The 22,977-nt window shown below is 37.0% G+C and overlaps 1 protein-coding gene and 1 non-coding gene across 2 annotated transcripts in view; both read right to left on the minus strand.

Annotated features, from left to right (window-relative positions):
* LOC134741389 (teneurin-m) overlaps positions 1 to 11,097 on the minus strand; it is a 339,256-nt gene extending 328,159 nt beyond the window's left edge. The window contains exon 1 of the mRNA XM_063674155.1: positions 10,545 to 11,097. Coding sequence (XP_063530225.1) covers positions 10,545 to 10,578 — 34 coding nt within the window. The 5' untranslated portion in view covers positions 10,579 to 11,097. The remainder of the gene's footprint in view (positions 1 to 10,544) is intronic.
* A 9,773-nt stretch (positions 11,098 to 20,870) lies between these two features.
* Positions 20,871 to 20,943, minus strand: Trnas-gga (transfer RNA serine (anticodon GGA)). Its single transcript has one exon. It is a non-coding gene; the product is annotated as a tRNA-Ser (tRNA).
* Positions 20,944 to 22,977: the final 2,034 nt, after the last annotated feature.

Raw genomic sequence — 22,977 nt, forward strand, 5'->3', positions numbered from 1 at the left:
TTAAATCGAATATCTAAATAATCGCTAACACGCACCTATTTCACATTTTCTCCAAAAATACCGTAATTTATCCGTACATAATCATAATCGCTTATTCTGCATCTAATTTCTTTTACCATAAGCATACCAACATTACCACTACCGGCAACGCCGCATATTAATGCGGCGATATTTATAATATATGTTCTACATCTAGTGTCAAGGATTTTTAACCTTATAGATCAAGGATTCAAGGATAGGAGTAAATGAGTTAGTTGCGTGGATGAAAGGCACAAGTTAAACCATAATTAAGTTTACCATCCGGTATGGAAGCGACAGAACACTTTGCAGAATTTCGGGGACGGATATTAACAAATTCCAATAACTTGGTAATGACGTGCCGTCAAATTTAGATTGTGTTTAGTCATGTACTGATTTTTATGTTAAAGCTGTGACGAATTTTTATAAAGAGACTTTAGAGGAATAATTTGTAAAATTAAAATCATTCAAAAGATTTTGAGCCGTATGAACAAAACGCAACTACCTAGAGCCCAATTCGAATTCACATTGATGTCAAATTGATCTATTTTAAGATCACTCGCTCGTACATACATATTGGTGCGAGCGAAATGCGCTGCGAGGAATTGATTCATGTTGCAATAATTCGAAATAGGACCCCAAAAACTAGAAAGTGTTTCTCTCACAAACTGAGTAAAGTTTAAAATCTAGGCTCACACTTTAAATTCAATTTCCCACTTACATTAAATATACTATGATATTCTAGGTACTTTCACTTAAGGCCGTTCCATCGGTTTGCCGCTGTCACTGTCACATTTCGCAAGAAAGAACGGGCTAGATCAAGCGTCAATTTTGAACGAATTTTGTTGATAATTTTTTATTTTAAAAACAAAAACGTTTTAAAAACGTTACCTTACAATATCGAAATTCGAAAGCTATGAAATTACTATTTAAGTTAAGATTGTTTTTTCTTCTTTCTTTGTTTATAGTATCACATAATAAATAACCGAGTAAAGTTGGATTAAAAGTCCGAGTTAGAGGTTACTTTGGGAATTAATTGTATCGAGCGAAGTGTCATAATTCGTGTATTGGAAGCTATGATATTAAAGATAATATAGTCAAGAACTACATATATTTTTTCCACGTCTACGAATATCAACGCCTCTTAGGAAAACATGATCATATAAGGAGATTTTTCGCCTTCTGGCTCAGGGAACCGCCTTAACTAGATTAAAGATAGCTTGCCTTAAATATGGAGTAAAAATTAAGTTTCCCGCGGAGACATATTTATTATTTAAACGACCAAACATCTGCTAATTCGGATCGGCAAATATAAACTGTGTGTGCTAATGCTAACACAACACGGCTGTTATGTCACATGGCGGGGACGGGATGAGGTTAATATTATTAGTGGTGTGGATTAGTAGGTTCACCGTGAGATATGTATATTTAAATATAGGTGGCCGGATTTCCATAAAATACCTTGCTTGCCGTTCGATGATTTGGATTTGCGGAAAATTTAAACTAATGTATTTTTTAATTTTAAGCGTCAATACTTTTTTAACGTATGCGTTAGATTTGTCTCGACTCGATTGTCAATGGTATCTATAGTAACTTGAGAAGATTTAATCGAATTTAAACAGTCGTTACTGTTATTACTTGAAAATGGAGACCTCGGCTAATTAGTCAATATTGACAAGATTTCGTAAGTACTTTGAATCGATATATTAGATACCGATCTAATAAATATGAGGAAAATAAACAGTTTCCGTGAAAAAATTCTTAACTCGGTGGGCAAGACGACAGGGCGCGGAAATTGAAATCTCCGCGGTAGACAGTGTAGACAGGTGATTGACGTCCACTCTGGCGCATGTCTTGCCGCTAATTTATTATACGTACCTACTACTCACGTGTAAGACCGCGTTCTAACTATACAATGATCGTACCGTCATATGTGAACACCTCCGTTTAAATATACAAGCCACGACAGGAAGGTTACCGGTATCGTTATATTAGGTTACCTATACTATGATACCTTTACAGGTCGAGTCATAAAAACCTGCGCAATTTTAATCTAATCAATCAATGCCAAATATTTTCATCTACATTCGATACAAATCTTATTAATTTAATATATGATTTTATGTAAGTGTGTTAAAGATGTTTTAATATAGGTATTTAAGCATCAACATGCTGTTATTTACTTAACTCTATTAATCAAAACAGGTAGCACCATAGAAATAAAAACTTAATAATGTTTCGTATTTACGAAGTAGTTAATGTTAAAATATTGAGTTACACATTCATTACTTTCATATCTATTAATACCCCTTTGAAACATAAATACCTACTTACATGAAAACCCTCAATTATTAAATACCCAATACGCAATAATCATTATTGAGATTTTGCGATTGACAGCATTTAAACATTCAAATGTACTTAATTTATGTCCTCGTAAATGAAATAACTTTGAAATACAGTGGGTACTCAAGGTAACTGTATACCCCGACCCCCATTTGGGACCCCGTGAAAACTTAAGGCGTATTTATGGGTGACTATCTCCGATAACGGGCGACACCCATCACTCGTTCTACAACAATCTGTACGCTGATCAATCACTGTTGCCGTTTGGAAAGCAATTTATGCTGTATTTTAAGTGTTTCTGGTGTAACACCTTATTCGGCCGTTATCAATAAACATTATTCCAAACAAAAGAGCAAATCGCGAATTTAATAGTAATATTAAAAAATATAATATATTTATGTATTGTAAATACTTATAATGTTGTGCAGTTAATAAATGCGAATACGACAGTAATATTTTTTTTACAAAAAATAGAATACCAGCTTCAAAAAGGGTGTTTGGTTCATCTAAGAAATCTTACACTTGTATCATTCGAATACGCGATATTATATGTAATAGCTTTTTCAAAATAGGTACGTAAAAGCAGATCTTTACAGAAATGTTTGGCGTATAATTGCCAGCCACAGAATGTTTTAACATCAAAACTATATCACGATGCTCAAGAGTAGGTCGAGTATATTAAAGAGCAAACATTAATAAAAATCATCGTAAGTTTCCGCTACCCGCCGAAAGATGGCGCTGCCAATGCCAGTCTGAAAACGGCGCTAGCGCACGCGTGCGTATCCAATGGCAGCCCATTCATTTCGTTCCACTGGTACAGTGTCAAAACGTATTAGGTCGAAAACATAATCCATTCTAATATCAACCTTAATAGCCTTCTATTAAGTCTAAACCCGTTAAAAGCTGCAACACAACTTGATGTTGCTTTTTTATTGTTTTTTGTTTCCTCGGCCCAATTCCGTTTTTATATCCAAGCATAATCGACAAAGGAGCCGTTTGGTTCCGAACTGAAGATGTTCCGTACAGAAGAAAAAAGTTTTACAGTTAGGTTTCTATTATAAAGGTTTTTGTATTGGGAATAAAAAAGATGTTAGTGCATTTGTAAATTGTGCGTGAAATTGGTATGTGATCTGTGATGCACATGTTTCCGTTTCTCATGGCGTTGCGTTGTTATCACTTTAAAATGAAATGTTGTCGGACATGTCGTTTCGTGCCTGCAATACGGCCACTTGGGCACCAAATTTTTTAAAGGAAGCAATTTTATTATTTTTAATTAAGATTTAATATAAAATAAACATAAATTTTGAGAGGTGGCCGTATAGCAGGCAGGGGACGGTGTGTCGTCGTTCCAATTTACGTTAGTAAAGGGGCCCACTGACTGTCAGTCCGCCGGACGAGATCGGCCTGTCAGTTATTCGGAACTGTCAAATTTTTGTTCTAACTGACAGGCCGATATCGTCTGGCGGACTGATAGTCAGTGGGCCCCTTTACGTCAATCGGTTATGATGACAATTGATGGAATGTCAATATTCATGTTATAGCTATTATAGCTAATCTAAACTTGACGAACGAAGTAATAATATTGATAATTTAGATAAAATTATTTACTAATAACAAAGATAGATATAACTCCGTAATAGATGGATACAGTCTAAGGAAAAAACGTGCCTCGAAAATCAAGAAAATTTGTTTCTCGAACAGATGGCGCCCCTACCTTTGGCCTACTCTCGAATACATGGCGTTGACGGTTTCGTTTGTTATTTAACAATTTTAACGCATATCAGTGAAAGAACATGGGTCGAAATCATATAAAAATAATTAATGCAAATAAAAAAATCATTTGTCCACATATAAATACATTTTATGGTATTTTTATACATCTTCATTTTTAGTTTTAATCGTGTGTCGATAGATGGCAGTGAATTTACTGTGGCTACATACTATGACAATAGCGCGTATCCTATTATATCCTCTTTGCTAATAATAATTATCATATCCACTGAAAGGCTAGGTCACGGTCCCCCAAGGATCGCCACAACGAGTGGTGACGAGCTGCCCGCTTTTAACGGTTCCCTGCTATCTTGACCCTATCTTGTTGGGAGTCTTCTGTCACTCACTCACTCAAGAACCTTTCTGCCCCAGTAGCCATCGGTTCACTAAGCAATGTGCCCCGTCCATTGTCATTTAAGCCACGCAACTCCATGAGATGTCTACTCATATGTATGGAGACATATACCTACTTTATCGGCTTAAATTCATCAATCAATATTAAGTACCTACTATAAAAGCAAAAGCCGTCCCGAACATTATAATAAGCTGCATCATCTATTCACCTCTATTGTTCTAGAAAATTGAAAAATAGTTTCGTCCGGAACCACACCGTTTATGTAGGTACCTATTTAGGTATTAAAAACATTTTCTTATACTAGATTGAAAAATTAGTAGGCAGGTACTATAATATTAGGTAGGTAAAAATTGTTTTACACCTGTCAGCTCCCAATGGCTTTTGGGTGTAAAGTAAATAATTCTATAGGATTTTAAGTTTACCGACGACGTGGAATAGAAAAGAATGGAGAATTTCGAACACGACCCGTTTTTAAATGTCCTATAATCGTTAGGGAAGAATGCTACTGTTTTAGAATCCGGCGACGAATTCCAGTTCAACGAACTTTGACTATGAGCGGGAACTCCCAAATATTCTTATAATTTCAGATAATTCCTAATCATCAAAATGATTGATGTAGTGTTACGCTGTATTCGCTGTAATACAACTCCCACAACCTGCCGTCTATCGTGACTATATAAATACCCGTTTAATAACGCGGTCTGAGCTGCCTAATAATTATTAGTTAATAGAGGCACATAAGCATACTTAATTAGTGAAGCTATGAAACTGAATTATAAGGTTGACAACTGAAGATTAAAATCCTGAAAGCCCCAGGGAATCATGTTAAATGAAGTTCGGTGTTTGAACACTGATTTCGAATGGAACTTTAAAACAGAGACTCTCACCATATTTCGCAACTAAAAATTAAGATTGACGTATCTTCTGCATTTCACTTGCAAACTTGCAAAGCCTCGTTGGCAATATAGCGAAATATATGGACATCAATCCGAAACACGTTGCTACGTAACTACACTAAAAGTGGCAGTTGGGAAAATTTATAACCAACAATACTCGCGTAAGAGAGTTTCGCAATAAACTGTACAAAAAAAAGCCGTACGTAAGCCAGAGCCCAGGTCCTTTAAAACCAATTTGTCCCAAGTTTACGACCCCGGTTAACGCATCAAACAATGAGTGAAAGTATTGTGTTTTATACTCTTTAAGTTTGATCGTTTACCTAGCCATAACTCTTTTATTGGCCGCCATAAAATTTGTATCCCATTTGAGAAAAACCCTCGACCGCAACGAATCCCTTAATTATAGGAGGTTCGTGAATAACGTAATATCAGGTTTAATAGACAATTATGATAGAAAGGTATACTTGGAGCATATGCTATAATGGGCTCGGCAATTAGGGTAGGTACAGAGTTTTTGTCTCGGCGACATTGTGTTTCTGGGAAACTTTGTTTGTTCAAAACACGTGGGAGTTCCGCCGCGTTGTCTTTTCAGCGCCGTTTGGATGCATGTGTCGACCCCGGGTTAAATTAACCGGAAACTTAAGGGGAAATAGTTAAGATGCCATGCAGGTCTGTTGCAGTCACTCAGAGAGTTAAGCATGCCACCCCTGTTTACAAACGTTTAAAATAACCTGTCTCGAGGAATCGACGGACGATAAAAAAACAAACGAAGTATTACTACGGTGGGACGATTATTCAAATTTATGCTCAAGCGAGAAAGGGTAACATTGAACCTTGCAGTGCGGCGTTGCATCTCATCAGACCACTTGACATAACAATATAGAGGAACACGTTTCGGCTCCAGTGGCAAACAATATAATCGATATTGAATATCATTATGACATTCAATAACAAAGATCCGGTGATACGAGGGACAAAATTCGAGGTTTGTAAAAAAAAAGGAAGCACATATTGGATTGTAGAGATGTAAATTACGTAAAAACTGAATATAAACGCGTTTGGAGTATCTTTTGATAGTATAATGGGGACGTGCGTGATGTGGACGCGGCGCGGCGGATCGCGCGGGTGGTCCGGCAGCGGTCGCACTATTTAAATATTTCTTTTTATTATTTGCCAGCACTATTTGTTGATTAATGTTTGTTTAACACGAAGGTGTCGTACAACAAGGTGTGATTTGTTGGTCCTTTATAGGCCTATCGATTTCAGTTTAGCTTTTTTACAAAAAAATATCGAGCACTCTTATTTTGAGAATTTATCGTGCAGGATCATGTTTGTCGATATTAATGGAGCTACATATAATAGTATTATGTATGAGTCTGTTAAACTATTTTGTTTATATAGTTTTATTTTTTATTTTTCGTAGCTAGAGCTATATATAGGTATGTAATTGTAAATATCTAATACTAATTGTGTCATTATCAGAAGGAAAATGTATTCCAAAAACATTGCTCCCTGCGCATACAACAAAGGCGGTCTTTGAGCGGAATTCATCATTTGCTAAATGTATTTACATCGAACATGCCTACGCGTTTATCTCCTACAATTGTTCCATTCAAACCCTTTAGGTCTTAATTGAACAAATCATCGTCAATTTAACCGCGAGCGCTCACTTTATCTCGAAATGAAATAATGCTGTTTGCCACGCGCTCATTAGTGGTCTTATCTTTAGTGATACGAGATGCTGGGTAGTTTTAACTTTAACGTGTTCACCCTTATAAATTATTACGTAACATTTGAATTTACATTTCATTACAGCTTTTAACCAGCAACCCATGATAAGTCTAAATAGGCATCTATTTAATTAGAGATTCATTCAGTTGTTAAAGCGGGTCGATTATATAATTCACAAAATTCTGTAAATGTGTCGTTTCCAAGCAAAAAGTCCCACTGTCGCTTGCCATAAGAACGCTTTGACAGGTTATTCGTATAAATATACAAGCAAATCTCATCCTTATGACGTAACCTTTGACTAGAGCGGTTCTCAAACTTTTTGGCGACGGAACGGAATCCTTTTGGAAAGCGAAATGACACAGCACCAAACAAAATAAAAAATCGTTCTTCACATTTAACTGTGGACCAGAGATATAGAAGAGCTGGTTATTGATTTGTTTTCGCTTTTTCTCGCGGAGCCCCCACAGGGGCTTTGCGGAGCCCTAGGGGTCCGCGGAGCATTGAGAATGGCTGGACTAGAGTTCGACAGAAATGATTGATAAATGTATGCCTACATTTAAAGTGCTATTTTATACGTGGCCGAATTATTATAGGGTTTTATGGTATGGCGATGGTTATGGTTAAATACTTTTCCAAGGATTCCCAAGGTAGGAAGGTGCTATCAAAATGTAGGTAGGTACAAACTCAAATTGCTGCTAAAGCAGAAACTGTCTAACAACGCAAAACACGATAATTTGTTAAGGTAAAGGACAAATAAGACGGTGAATATTCTAAAAACACTCGCCTTTAATTAACATGCGCCAAAGAACACCTAATTTAAAGGGGCATTTCACGTGAAGCGAACATAAGAAAAAAAGAGACATCTTGAATTTCGCTCATATTTAGGTCAATTGAAGTCTTTGAGGAAATTAAAATATACACACCTTTTTTTTCTTGTACGGCACTTAGTTGAGAAATTATGGACTACCAAATTTTGACCCCTTTATGAAATACACATTTTTCAAATATTCCTGTACCTATTAAAAATCCAAAAAAATTAATGTGTACGTTCATGTCCTCAAAGACTTCAAGTGACCTCAATATGAGCGAAATTCAAGATGTCACTTTTTTCTTATGTCCGGCTTCACGTGAAATGCCCCAAGCTAAGTAGTGGAAATGGAAAACGGGATGTAAGTACTTAGGTATTTAATTGTTCTTTTTGCGACAATTTTCTAGGTATGAAGATATACCTAGGTATGGGCATATATACCCATTATGTTTACAAATAAGTAAAGGGATTTTAGTATCTTTAATTATGTACTCATCGGCAATAATAATAACATTGCAAACCAATAAATAAATTATGCTTAGGTAAGTGTAGTGTAGTGTATTATTGAAACTGTTGAAGCTACTTTGACTTTCGAACATTGAATGCATTAAAATAACGGTAAATTTGGGTTTCAATTCTAAATTAGAATTTTAAATTTTCAAGTTAGGAATACCTATTTGCTACTCGCGTTTGGCATTCTGTACGACCGTTTATTAAAATTCCGCACATTGAATTTATATTATAATTCTATTAAATACACCACATTTTTATATTGTAAAATTCTGTTTATTAGATAATTTATATTGGATAGCTAGTGGAATAAACATTGAGAGCAATAAAGGCAGACTAATTTGGAATATTATAATAGCATTTTACTATTAATAGACATTTTACATTCATTTTCCTCAGTAAATTCAGTAATGTAAGATAAATCTGCAAGACACGAGTCACGACAATTACCTACCTATCTATTTTGAGTACGCGTTAGTTGTTAGATTATTATACATTTATAATAATTCAGATTTCATATTAGCTGCATCCTTACCTAATTTGATAAAGAAAAAATAATTTTAGCCGTGTCAGTCACATGATGTCCTTCGATATTTGTATTCACATAAAATACAATTATTTTAAAATTGGTAGACTACAATATTTTATACGTATTTTTCATGTTATTTTATTCCGAATTGAATGTGTGTTATTTCAATAACATAACATATTCACATTTGTATAGATAAGTAAAACAGCTTTTTTCTGAATAATAGGTACTGTCAACCGTATAGAGATGGCGAGGTGAATAGGGATAAAAAAAAGGAAATGATATTTTCCTGTTTTTTAGGGTTCCGTACCCAAAGGGTAAAAACGGGACCCTATTACTAACACTCCGCTGTCCGTTTGTCTGTCGCCAGGCTGTATCTCATGAACCGTGATAGCTAGACAGTTGAAATTTTCACAGATGATGTATTTCTGTTGCCGCTATAACAACAAATACAAAAAAGTACGTTTTTTTTACTACCGACACTAATTCCAAGTTATTCGCTAATTTGAGTACTAGGCCAATCAAATTAGATTATTCGAAGCATTAATTCCCAGCAAGCTGGAAATCGCTTTAATACCTTCATTTGGTCCTTAATGCGTGTAGTCCCAGTTTGCTCCATCCCAGGAGGTGTGCACTGTGCATTAATTTTTCAAAACGCTTTTTTGGGTCTAATTTGATTGGCATATACATACTAAGTAACGTTTTATAAATTTTTGTCAACTTTCCAATACTTCTCGGTCCTCGTATTAGTGAAATATAGCTACAGTAAATGAAATAGGTATCATGATTTTGTAAAAATAGAGAATTTTCAAGTCAATCCCAATTAAATCATAGGAAGTGTAAACGAGTGTTGTATTCCTTTTCGGTTCCAATAAGAGTATTGAAGGGAGCATTAATTGTGTGGTGCCAGGTTCACTGACTTCGAGTATTGTAACTCCGTCTGACGGATTCAATTTCTTCGAACTGTTATGGTTATGGGTTGATTTGTATGAACCTTTCGTTTCTTTTATAACTGCTGGAATTTTATTTTGGATTTAGTTTACCGATAGGTTTGTATGTATTTCATATCACATATAACATTGTCAGATAAATCTATTTCAAAACCTAAGCTCCAACATACATTTACGGAAGTTTTGCTTATAATTGTTAGTTTACTTTGTGACACTGAAGTTTTTCGACAAAAAAGAGTTACTGAAAATCCACCAAGTTTCTGTCACATATTCCCCAATATATTCAAAAGTCCGTTAGGTTAGAACAAGATTTATCCATTTCTAATAGGCATATTTTCGTCTTATTTGACTGTAAATATAAGTATTTTTTCACGCGAAACTGAGAGCCTGTTTGTTGATTGCATAAACTCGCTTAAGATGTAAACATTCCCAGGATCATCATTTGCCGCAGTAGGTAACCTTTATTGCAGCTGTGCCATCAACACCCGGCGATAATCCTCGAAAATACCAAATGCAAATGCACCCGCATAATTAACTCCATACAAAATATTGACGCAACCACCCCGTACCCACACGTGAAAAGCTCACACCGCAGCGATTTACGAATTTCCGCACCAAAACACAAACTTACGTTGATCGAAGAAGCACTTATCCAGACCATTCATAACGTGGCGCACAGCCGCATAGTGCACAACACTGTCTCACTAACAATACGTCACACAACAAATCACAACGTTCCCACTTGGTCACTGCACAACGTTAGGGCGGTTGCTGTACACACTGGCGCGAAATTTTGGTACGTGTTACCGATTCAACGGTCGGCGCGCGACTGACTGCGCGCGGCGCCTTGAGGAGAGGGGGCGCGAGCGCGGGAGGGGGTGCGTGCGTTCGGAATCCACTTCCCACGTGCTCAACTCCCGTCCTTTTCTTGCAGGACGGGTTAGCTTTTTAAACGCATCGATACGGGCCCATGTAACCTTGTTTATGCACCGCTAATAATAAACACGCGAATGACGCTCCAAAGCGCATTTGTTTTGTTTTTTTTTGCCAAGTTGGGATGTTTGTTCGCGTTTCCGGCACGCTCCGCTCGACCATTTCCGGTCGGGAAGTTTTGGAACTCTTGGCATCGACAATAAATCTAATAAATCGAGCTGAGAAGTTGATGTCGTTTTATCTTACGACTATCTTATATGATATTTTGGCAACTTTTGCAAAACATAACAATTGCCATGACATGACATGATATGACTACCTACAGTACAGACCTGCACACCAGAGGTCGAACAAAGGAAACTGGGCGTTTCCTAAAATAAATATTGAAATCCTGATTCTCACAGATCCTGGTGTTTTTGGGTTCTTTCAACTCAATCACTAGCATATTCAATCCTGATGATTAAAAAAAAATGTCCCAAAAATTGTATCAAAATTTTACATTCCACTACGTCACACACATACAAACGAAAAAAACACTAAAACGTGACGTAATGGAATAGACATTTTGGGACGTCTTTTTTAATGGCAGGTTAGATAATGGCATGATGATTGACAATGATTCTGAGTAGAATGAGCCCAAGAATGTCCAGATTTTTCAATATTTATTTTAGAAAACGCCCAACTACTCAAACTGAGCAGCAAGCTCGGTTCTCCATACAAACGTAGTTACGCTCTTATTTTAAAACGAATAGCTAGATCGCTCTGAAACTTTGTACTAGTTTAGATACAATAGGATAAGGTATATCTAGTCCTGTAATTAGTTTATATGTCATGTTTATGTAGCTTCAGATACCATAGTTAAAAAAATACAGCGACTTTAAGTTTTTCACACAAAACTTGTTTTAGCTCTATTTCGATTACAGGTTACAGGACTAGATATACCTGATGTCATTGTATGTGCAAAGTTTCATTACAATCCAACACGTAGTAGTTTTAAAATGAGAACGTTTCTATTATATAATCTGTGACGAAACTCCGTTTGTATGGGAAGGTGAAATTCGGCCGAGCTAGCTGGTGACACTTGCCATTGCCAAGCTCATTTAAATTGGAACTGTAACAAATCATTATACATCGTCATCATCATATCAGCCGAAAGACGTCCACCTCTGGACATAGGCCTCCCCCAGGGATCTCCACAACGACCGGTCTTGCGCCGCTCTCATCCATCGGCTCCCCGCGACCTTAACCAGATCGTCGGACCATCTTGTCGTGGGTCTTTTCCTGCTGCGTTTTCAGGTATACATATGTACAAACAAATATTGCATGGTATAAGCAAAAAGGAATCTGTACCCATATTCGTACATATTTTGTTAAAGGTATGGAATTCGAGAAACTATCATATTTTGTCATTTCTCAACTACTGTTAACTTATCACCCAACATTAGTGCTTCAACCACTAATTCCAGAAAGTATTACTTAAAATTCCTAGATAAAGCAACAAAACGCTAATGCGTTGGTTTATTTGGGGTGGTCGTCCACTATCGGATCGTCAGTCATCGCTTATTACTTGCCGGCTAAAGTTAGATGTCCACTGAGTCACGCGTCGAACTCGAGCCCTGTGTACGGCTGTGCTTTTCGAAGTGTTTCATGTCAGTCAAAGGACATTGGACGATTTAACGGGTTCCTGCCTAGTCGGAGGTCCCGGGTTCCTTTCCCGGTAAAGGCATTTGATATTTGAGTTTTCAGAAAACATCGGCCCGATTCGAACAATGCTTAATAAGTAGTCACAGCGATAGGTACGATACCGATCCGATTCTCTAACCGTCTTTTTCTAACTGTATTGATTAGAGAGGGACGGGGACGGGTAAGGACGGGTCGCGGCGCTCTAGTGCTACAGTGTGGGGTCCTTTCCCGTCCGTCATACAAGGTGAACTTTAAAGGAGAATTCAGTTTCGCGACACTTATGTGCGTTTAAGTACTAAGTCGGTATATCTTTTTGGAGCATTCCCGGGATGTCCCGTACAAACGCGTTTTATGAAAATAAATTTCAACCCTATTTTTTTTAGTAAAAATTGTTCCTCTCATAATTAGTTATCGGTTTTTTGGAAGTTATAAACGCATACAAAAACTAAGATGTTAGCCGGATACGAATTAAGGCCGCCGCCACTATTAATTGCACACAAAAAGTCAATATATAACACATTAATATACAACATTCTGGCGTGTCCGTTTATTAATAAAAATACGTTATGCGTTGAGGTTACCCGACTGTGTTGAATTGGTAGTGTTAATAACTGTTTTATGTTGCACCCCGCAGTGACGTTTTTCTGCTTTTAGTTTTGAGCAAATGAGTCATTTGGGTGTTTTTTATTGTGGTATGTTATTGTGTTCTTAAGATTCCCAGAAATTTTTGGTAAGTATGTATTTCTTACTGTTTTACGACCACTATTGATTCTTACTATAATATGAAAAAATGTGTCCCAAATTGTATGAATCCACAAACGCTATAAGTACTTACTATACTTTTCTATTGGCACTTGTATCCTGGTAACTTAATGGAAGATTGAAAATAGTAGGAATAAATTGGGAAACTATTTTCTTCTTGTATAGAATCAATACCTGGTGCTCGTGATTCTGACTAAGAATAAACTAAAATTTCTGTCAATTTTGACTCAGAATCACGAGGACTAGGTAAGTATGATTGAAACACTTACCTTATCTTGGAGGAAGGCATTTTTCAAATATTATCGTGCTTATTTTTTTTAAACAAGCAGAAACGTCTGCGAACGATGCTATTAAGCGTAGAATAAATTTAAAAGTGGAAAAATTACTGTCTCGGGTGAGACTTGAACTCACGGCTTCTGGATACTCCAGCGCTCTGCCATCTGAGCCACCAAGAACTCATCCATAGCCAGCGAATCTTTTCACCATATGGGTCTAGGGGACCCTTGCGACATCTACCGTAAGAGCGTTATACTTCTTAATCGGCTACCGGAGTTCCAAGTTTCGTGCTTTATTAGCACTTTACTAGGTACAGCAAAAGTGCCTACCTATGGGCGCTCGCTGTACGTAATTTGACAAACAGAACTATAGTTCTGTTATAATAGTCGTACGCATGTCGCGCACGTCCATGTTGTGCCAACTCCCGTAAGTCCCGTATTAATCGGAGGCTCTGCGCTCGAAGTTGTTGACGATTATGTATACCTAATAGGACAAATAGTCCAGTTAGGTAGGTCCAACTTCGAGAAAGAGGTCACTCGTCGAATCCGACTCGGTTGGGCAGCGTTCGGGAAGCTCCGCAGTATCTTTTCGTCCAAATTGCCGCAGTGTCTTAAGTCAAAAGTCTTTGATTGTTTTTGTTTTTTCAGTGTGTGTTGCCAGTGATGACATACGGATCTGAGACGTGGGCGCTAACGATGGGCCTCATAAGAAGGCTCAAGGTCACGCAAAGAGCAATGGAGAGAGCTATGCTCGGGGTTTCTCTGCGTGATATAATCAGAAATGATGATATCCGCAGTAGAACTAGGGTCAGCGACATATCTCGCAGAATTGCGAATCTTAAGTGGCAGTGGGCGGGGCACATTGCTCGCAGAACTGATGGCCGGTGGGGCCGGAAGCTTCTGGAGTGGCATCCGCGTACCGGAAGACGAACTGCTTGCCTCCAACAAGATGGAGCGACGACCTGGTCCTGGTGAAGGTCGCGGGAATTCGGTGGATGCGAGCAGCAGCACAGGATCGGTCGGAGTGTCGAGCCTTGGGGGAGGCCTATTTCCAGTAGTGGACGTCTATCGGCTGACATGATGATGATGATAATGATGACGCATGTCGCTGTCGAGCATGTTGCTAAACGCAGGCAGTATTCTTACCAAAGCGACATAACGTTATGTCAAGTGTTTTTATCCGCAGCCCTTTTAGCCTTCAATGCATTAAATATATCTTTTATGCAATTTACATATCATTTTAATTTATTTAGATTAGGCCGCCACAGCCGGGCCTAATGACATAAACAAACTTTCTTATAATTATATTATTCAAAGACATTTATTTAAAGCACTCCTGGCTGCACCACTACGCGGTGTTAGCATTCCACTATTCCACTTGGCTCTGTTTGATTCAATCCAATGCAAAATTCGAATACCTATACGTGTATTTTTGGTATAACCAAAAAAATACTGAGAAATAGGTGTTAGAGCGATGAAACGATTTTAAAAGATTTTTTAATTAAGTCATAACTATTATAGCTTAGTTTTTAGATTTTTTTTAGAGTAGCTACATAATGCGTCTGTCATTGTCATCACGCGTGACAGTAGGCGTCGTAGCGACGTTTTGAATAAAAACAAATGAATAAATAGTACCTAATACAAAACATTTGTAAACAGTATCGGCGTCAGTTAGATATATATTTATATGCGAAAAGGTTTTAATTATTTTAAGGAGGAACTAAATGCATAGATCTTTTAATTCAGAGTTAGATCTTTGCTTCCGAATTATCCCGTTATTGTTTTAGGTTACGACACGAAGTAGTTTATTTGAAAACGATTTAATAATATATTTTATGACAAATACGTGAAATAACTAATTACTACATATCAAAGTTCCCAACTCCAGTCGTGTCTCCCAAATCACAGTTAACTCGGTAACTAAATCGATTTGATACGGTTGTTCGTCGTCGAGAGATTTTGTGTCATGTTTGTATCAAATCAAATTGTCAAATGGAAAAACGTGGGAAAAACAGTGCAATTTTAATAGTATTTATTGTTTGTATTGAATTTACGCAAAGGTACTGCTTAATTTTAATGTAAACATGGCGTCTGTGTTCACGAACAGGTCAAACAGCTGTTTTTTTAGGGTCCGTACCTCAAAAGGAAAAAAAAGGAACCCTTATAGGATCACTCGTACGTCTGTCTGTCTGTCTGTCCGTCTGTCACAGCCTATTTTCTCCGAAACTACTGGAACAATTAAGTTGAGATTTGGTACACCTATGTAAGTTTGTGATCCAAAGATGGACATGTAACGTAAACACATTAATTTTAAACACGGGGGCCACTTTTGGGGGGTAATTGAGGAAATTAATAAATAAGTTTGTCAAACTATATCGTGTTACATATCAAATGAAAGAACTCATTGTGGGAATCTTAAATATTTATTTTTTCTAATTTTAAGATAAACAGTTTAGAAATTATTCGAGAAAATAGGCAAAAAATGACCATTCCCCCCCTTTGTCTCCGAAACTACTTGGTCAAAAATTTTGAGAAAAATACACAAAATAGATCTCTACCTATAGATTACCGGAAAACCTATTAGAAATGTGCAGTCAAGCGTGAGTCGGACTTAATTACTTAGTTTTTGATACGACCCCTACGGGTTTTTAAAGACATTTCACATAAAAAATACATTGTTTAAATTGTGTAATGTACGGAACCCCTTGGAACGTGAGTCCGACTCGCACTTGGCCGGTTTTTTTTTCATCTTTATGTATCTCCTAAACCGTGCATCGTAGCGCAAAAATAATCAAATTTTCGTTCCCCTTTGAGAAACCCCTAAGTAATATGTAAAAAACACGATAAAAAAAAATTTGATCAGTACGGTTTCACTCACTATTATTTTTAGTGGCATTTGGTTTTTTTGGATAGTGAGTGAAACCGTACTGATCTAAATATTTTGTAACATGTCTCACGATAGTTTCATTTCGAAAAAAAAGAAAAAATATTTTATAGGGCTGTATCTCCTAAAATAGCATCTCATATGACCGGCTGACCATTTTTTTTTAATTCATGATAGCATCTAAACTATCAGCCGGCAGGCGATGACTGACGATAAATGCTCCTGGCCCGCGGTCTAAAAGTTTAGTGAGGGCCTAAACCGCGACGCCATTAGAAAGCCCCAAGTGAAGCGAGACAGCCGAGTGTAAAACACATTAGACCGACGAAATAATCTTATAAACAAACAGACGACACGTTCTCACGCGGGAAGACCCTATTTTTAATCGAGTTACCCTTTCAACACACCATTATAACCCTTACTAACATGCCTTAAGGTTCAATTTTTGTGCGTTTGGTAAGCCTTTGAGAGACAGATTATTAATTTTTCAACTTGAAAGTTTGTCCTTGTCGATTCTGAAATAAATCTGCATAATGAGTGGGGTGTTGGTATTTTGCACTCTTGGAGTAAGTATGATCGTACTACATCGTACTTCGTACACAACCTAAACAAATAAGAATAAAGGCCTCGTACAAAGAGCCATCGCGCGGTTCACGTTTTCGTCGTTTGCTATTGCTTTAAGCCGTTGCGTCAGTTTCGTTTGATATATTGAGGACACAACAAATAGCGCAGCACCCCGGTGGCAAACCACCAAATGAATTTGCCAGAATATCACACAGAAGACATGGATATGACGTCCGACTTTCAATCCAGAGGTCGCGGGTTCAAATCCTGGCTCGTACCGAGTTTTTCGATTACGAAATATCATTTGATTTTTACCACTAGCTTTTCGGTGAAGGAAAACATCGTGAGGAAACCTGCATACATCTGCGAAGAAACTCAAAGATGTATAAGTCCCCAATCCGTATTGGGCTAGCGTGGGGACTATAGCCCAAGCCCTCTCGTGCATGAGAGGAGGCCTGTGCCCAGCAGTGGGGTGGGACGTATATAGGCTGACAGTAGGGATACTTATTTGTTAATTCGGAACGAATGATTTTTACTGTTTACAATCTATGAACATAAGTGCTAGCTGTACACAAGCAATATAACTTTCGACCTGTACGACGCCGTGCACTTCGTCCAAACTGCCACCGTAACTTGCTGGGGAGGGTGTATTTTACGCGGCTACTAAAACTGAACATACCGTGCGGCTGCGTTTTGCGCCCAGATTCAAAATGGCGTATGTGGAAGTGTGAAGTGTTCTACATGCAAAACAGTCAACACAGACCAACCCCTGGCGGCGGTTTTTAGTGACATGCAAAAACTTTACTGGACTGTTGAAACAATTGAATTTAAAAATACTTTTCGAAAATGTCGTAAAAAGTTTTTGTATATGTCGCTGCATATTGAAAAATTAAAAATTATGTAAAAAACATGTGTGTATTGGCAATTTGGCACCCTTGGGTCGTGAAACCACCGGCTCGCACTTGGCCCGTTTTTTAGGAAGAAACATAGGATATTTGGATATTTATTAAAATTTCGTATTTAATTTTTTTTTAGGAATAAAACTTCATTCATCTGTTTAGCTCATAAGCCTTTTCGGTTTGCAGTGGCAGACTCAATGGTCTATGTCCAATGGATTTTAAGCTTTTACTACGAATTCATGAGTTATAAAGTTTATACTTTATAACTCGTAAATTCGTAAAGTATATAGGTACTTTATAGCTCATAAATTCGTACGATTACGTGTAATCGCTTGCAATATTGATTTGATTTCTTGTAAAGTCTGAAATATATGTAATTACCTACATATTGGTGTTACGGCTGCGTTATCTTATCTTCTTCTTATTTATATTTAAGAGCTGTGCTCTTGTCGGTGGAGCAACCTCCAACTCGTCCGGTCCTCTGCCTACTCCTTAACCTTCTGGTATGACACGACCTGAACCTTTTCTTTTATTTGGTTGAAATATTTTTTTATCGGTCTTCCTCTTCTCTTTTCCTCTATTTTTCCTTCTATGATATTCTTAAGGAACAGGTCGTATCGTAGCAGATGTCCAATTAGTACTGCTCTTCTATTTTCTATTGTCTTTATTATATTTCTTTTCTCTTTAATCCTATCTTATACCTGATAGGTAATAAAAAATCGTTATTTATGAATTTATTTTATATCCTGCCAATTACAGATTTATAGAACAAAAGCCGAAATGTTCTAGAGTTAACTTCAACTATTATTAGACGTAGCTTTATTTGACGTTTATAAGCGCGTTGTAATATGCCTACTTGAATAATAAATTTTCTTTATCATTATTTTTAGAAAGTATTTATGCATATTTTTGTTTTGAAATATAAAACTGGACGATTCACTTAATTTTGGGGCATATTATTGAGCTTTGTTACGTTGTCATAAGTGTTTTACCTTCCTCCCTCTACGTAGCATTCTACAGATCAACATAGTATCACATAAGAATTCGTCAACGATTCACCTAACGCCTAACCAAGTCACAAATGTAATCCCTTGCAGTTTGCTCCCATCAGATCGATGGTCCTACTCCTAATCATATTAGAGCAAGCCTCTCCCGGGGGTGCGGAATTAAGTTATTGTCGGGTTTATTGCACTAATGTGTGGGGTTGGAGTGCGCACAGTTAACACCGGTTAGGCTAAGCGGAGTTATCGACTCTTGATGGCCGAAAGTGACAGAAAACCACCCACCTATATCTATAAACTCCCAACTGTCAAAAAACTCCCATCTATGGTACAAAGTTAACTTAAATATCTTTTGAAATAAAACTATGAAAACGGATTATATGAGTAACTATCGCGGTAACCGAAGACAATATTAAATATCTTTACTCAATCTTGGGAACAAATCAAATTATTTTATTAAATATTTTTGACACAGGCCTTCACCACCTATTACAGTTTAAATATCTTTGTTTAGGCGTGATTATTATTGGAATGTAGCAGTTCCTCGGCAGTATATTTTCATAAATGAGAGAAAAATTTCACAGAAAACCAAATGGTTTGAATTTGAAACTGTAGACCATAGTTGTAGTACTTCCTTCTTGACTGTATTTAAAATGATTTTTTTTACACCATGCATGAAATAAAGCACCAGAAGATTAATAGAGAAACAGCAGTTGTTTTTAGACACAATTTCTATTTTAAAACCTGTATAAAACTATAAATAGTGTGTGTATATATATATATGTATTTTATGTAGGTATATTTATTGATAATAGTTAGTAGTATTCAGATAGTGACTTTTATCTCTCTGTACTGATTTTCTTTTCCGCACCAATTGTAAATTTTCTGTTTGGCCCACTGGTTGACTGGTAGAGAATGCCTTACGGCATTAAGTCCACCATTTGTACTTTCTTGTACTGTGCAATAAAGGTTAAATAAATAAATAAAATAAAAGAGTAGGTAATTTGATTGTGACGTCACATGCTAGTGTTTCATATAAATTCCATGGAAGCAAAATCGTTTTGACAGTTCGAAAAAACCGGCCAAGTGCGAGTCGGACTCGAGCACGAAAGGTGCCATTACGCAAAAAACGGCAAAAAAATCACGTTTCTTGTATGAGAGCCTCCTGTTGTTAGTTTTTGTTATTATAGCAACAGACATACATCATCTGTGAAAATTTCAACTGTCTGCGTAGCTCACGGTTCATAAGATACAGCCTGGTGACAGACAGACAGACGGACAGCGGAGTCTTAGTAATAGGGTCCCGTTTTTACCCTTTGGGTACGGAACCCTAAAAATAAACTGATTTGACTAGTAGTACCCTATTGTAGGTGGGTTGTTTTACAGTATGGATTTCTTCAAGGAGCGAACGATGATGATGATGATGCTTTGTACAGTCGCAATAAGAAATATCGGAGCAGACAAGATGATCACAAATATGTAAACAAAGCCTCTATTATCAAGACGTTAACGCATGACGCATGTTAATATGTTTTTGACTTAACCGCTTTAAAATATTTGCGATGGCTAAATATGTATAAATATTGTAGATACCTACTTATTACGTACTTGTATCTACGTTACGTAGTCAGTTCAATTTGAAGAATACAGTATTAAAACATAATTGATTGATTTTTATTTTCCATACAGTTACAAATAGCTAAAGTACGTAGCGGCAAAGATAATTTAATTTTTGCGTCCGCTCCGTCACTTAATTGGCGTCACGGTGCTGTGACGCATCGGGCGTCACGCCAGATTACTCCACAAATTGTGACGAATTCTGTATCCCTTTGTATTGTTTCAGTTTGGACATCAAATAAAAGCTAAATGCATGATAAAAGTGTAGGCTTATTAATAAATAGTCAGTTATAAACTGAAATAGGTGTCATATCTTAAAGAAAAAGTGACGAAGCCCTCCAGTGGTGAAGGCCGGATTCGAACCGGCGTCTTTAGCAATCCGGGCTAACGCCTTGAACCCCTAGGCCACCCCGCCACGGCGGAACCGGTCCTAATTTCTCGATTATATGCCATCTTACTAAGACTAGGCATCAGTAAGTATAGTCAGTTATAAGTATTAAAGGTGCACTGAGTTCATTTCAGGTCCTTCTCTGAAACCAGCTCGCTGATCATTGTGACGGACGGTCGTGCGTGCCCGGGATTGCCAATATCTATGTTATTGAATTGTTATTTTTAACAAAAAACTAATCAATGAGATCTATCAAAAATAACATTACGCATTTTTAGAAGCAACTTTCATGTTAATAGCTTTCGTGCAAAAAAAGTAAAAAAAATATTGGCGCGTTTTATCGAGCAAAAGTGTTCATCAGGTTTTCAACTTACTAGAAAAAGGCCTCGAGATTGCTATAAATATTTTTTGCAATTGTATTATGATCTAAAAACCGCTACGATTTTTCAAAAACTGCTGGCTGAACCCACTGCACCTTAAATCTACTTGTATGACGTTGCACCTAATTTCCTTTCTTTTTTTCCTGGCAACCTCATGGCGTCTCATTGCCGCCCGTAGCGTCGAGCAATACGCACGTCAAATGCAAACGCCGAAATTTTAAAATAGGAACGCGACAGATTTTATTTCGTCGCCACTTTTATTATCATGTTTCGACATGGCTCTGACGCGGGCTTGATTGTATTGCCGGTTGTAAAAATGGGAATTTACTGTCGTATTTTAGAACTGTCAATGTTGCTACATGGCAGTGGCAAGGATTTATTGAATTTTATTGATTTTCAGCTTATACATATTTTTAGCCAAATATGTTAAGACTTTGACCACGCTAACTTTCCACAAACTTGGTAGTAAGAACGCACAGATACATTACATATCCCTATAAGCTCCATACTTGACATAGCACTTGGCATGAAAACAGCGTGGCCCGTCTTTAGCTACTATTTTAAATAAATAAAAAAATAATTTACTTCAAGCTTCAAGGCTGAGCCTATCAGTTTTAAAAAATATCATAAAGTATTGTACAAAAAATATAATATACAAATAATCATTAAAATTTCTCTTAATTAAGCATTGTTGGGCCATTGTAACTATTGTAAGTAGGTACGTTTTGTTAAACGGGCTATATTTTAAAGTTTAATCAAGCTCGATATGTTTCAACCCGTTTCTAGTTACCTTGTCATGAACCTTCGCGGTGAGTGACCGTGTAGCCTCTTTTATACATTTTTTTTTAAAGCATACCATGGGATGGGATACACAAATCAGAACCAGCGCTGCAAACAATTCGACAAGAATTGTGTTGTTAATACATCGAAAACATCCATAACTCATAAAGAAATATCCGTGTTCAATGTCCATCTCTCATAAAAAATCTATATCGGGACTCGAACCCAGCTACGTATACAAGGCCGCTGCCGACTAGGAGTCCCATCCTGATTTAACAATTAGTTAAGGTACAGTACGTTCAGAAAACTTAGTTTTTAAATGGTCGTAGAACTTCTAGCTTTTTTGAATCACAATACGGCTGCCATAAATTTAAGACTGTATCGATTCGAATCCTGAGTTTTTGGCCATCGCTCGATAGAAAAATAATCACGAATATAGGTCTAGTGTTCTTCAAAAATTTGTAACAAATTATGCAAAAATATGAAAATTGCTTAGATGTTTGTAACGTATCGATTACTTTTTATTTTATTTAAACGTACAAGAAATTAAAATTTAAAAACACGATATCCGATTATCCGCGCTCCCGGGCACACTTCCATCAGTTCCATCTCGCTCACGCTTACACCCAGTGAGAATGAGAGAAGAACACGAACTCAAGGTTTTGATCTTAATTTGTGTGTTAAGTATAGAGTCGCGTCTTTAGGCATTCCTTGGTGCGCGTGAGAGCACACGCAGTGCGTGCTCGTGTGCATGTAGTATCACAAATCACAACAAGATAAAAACTTTAACAACTATTTGTTATATCCGTTTTTAAGATCTATTATTTAGGAAGATTTAGAGTAAACCATGTAGATACCTTACCATCGAGTACTACAACGTATTGTGTATCAACGAAAACAG

The sequence above is a fragment of the Cydia strobilella genome, chromosome 5 (assembly GCF_947568885.1).
Source record: "Cydia strobilella chromosome 5, ilCydStro3.1, whole genome shotgun sequence".
In the NCBI taxonomy this organism is placed as follows: Eukaryota; Metazoa; Arthropoda; class Insecta; order Lepidoptera; family Tortricidae; genus Cydia; species Cydia strobilella.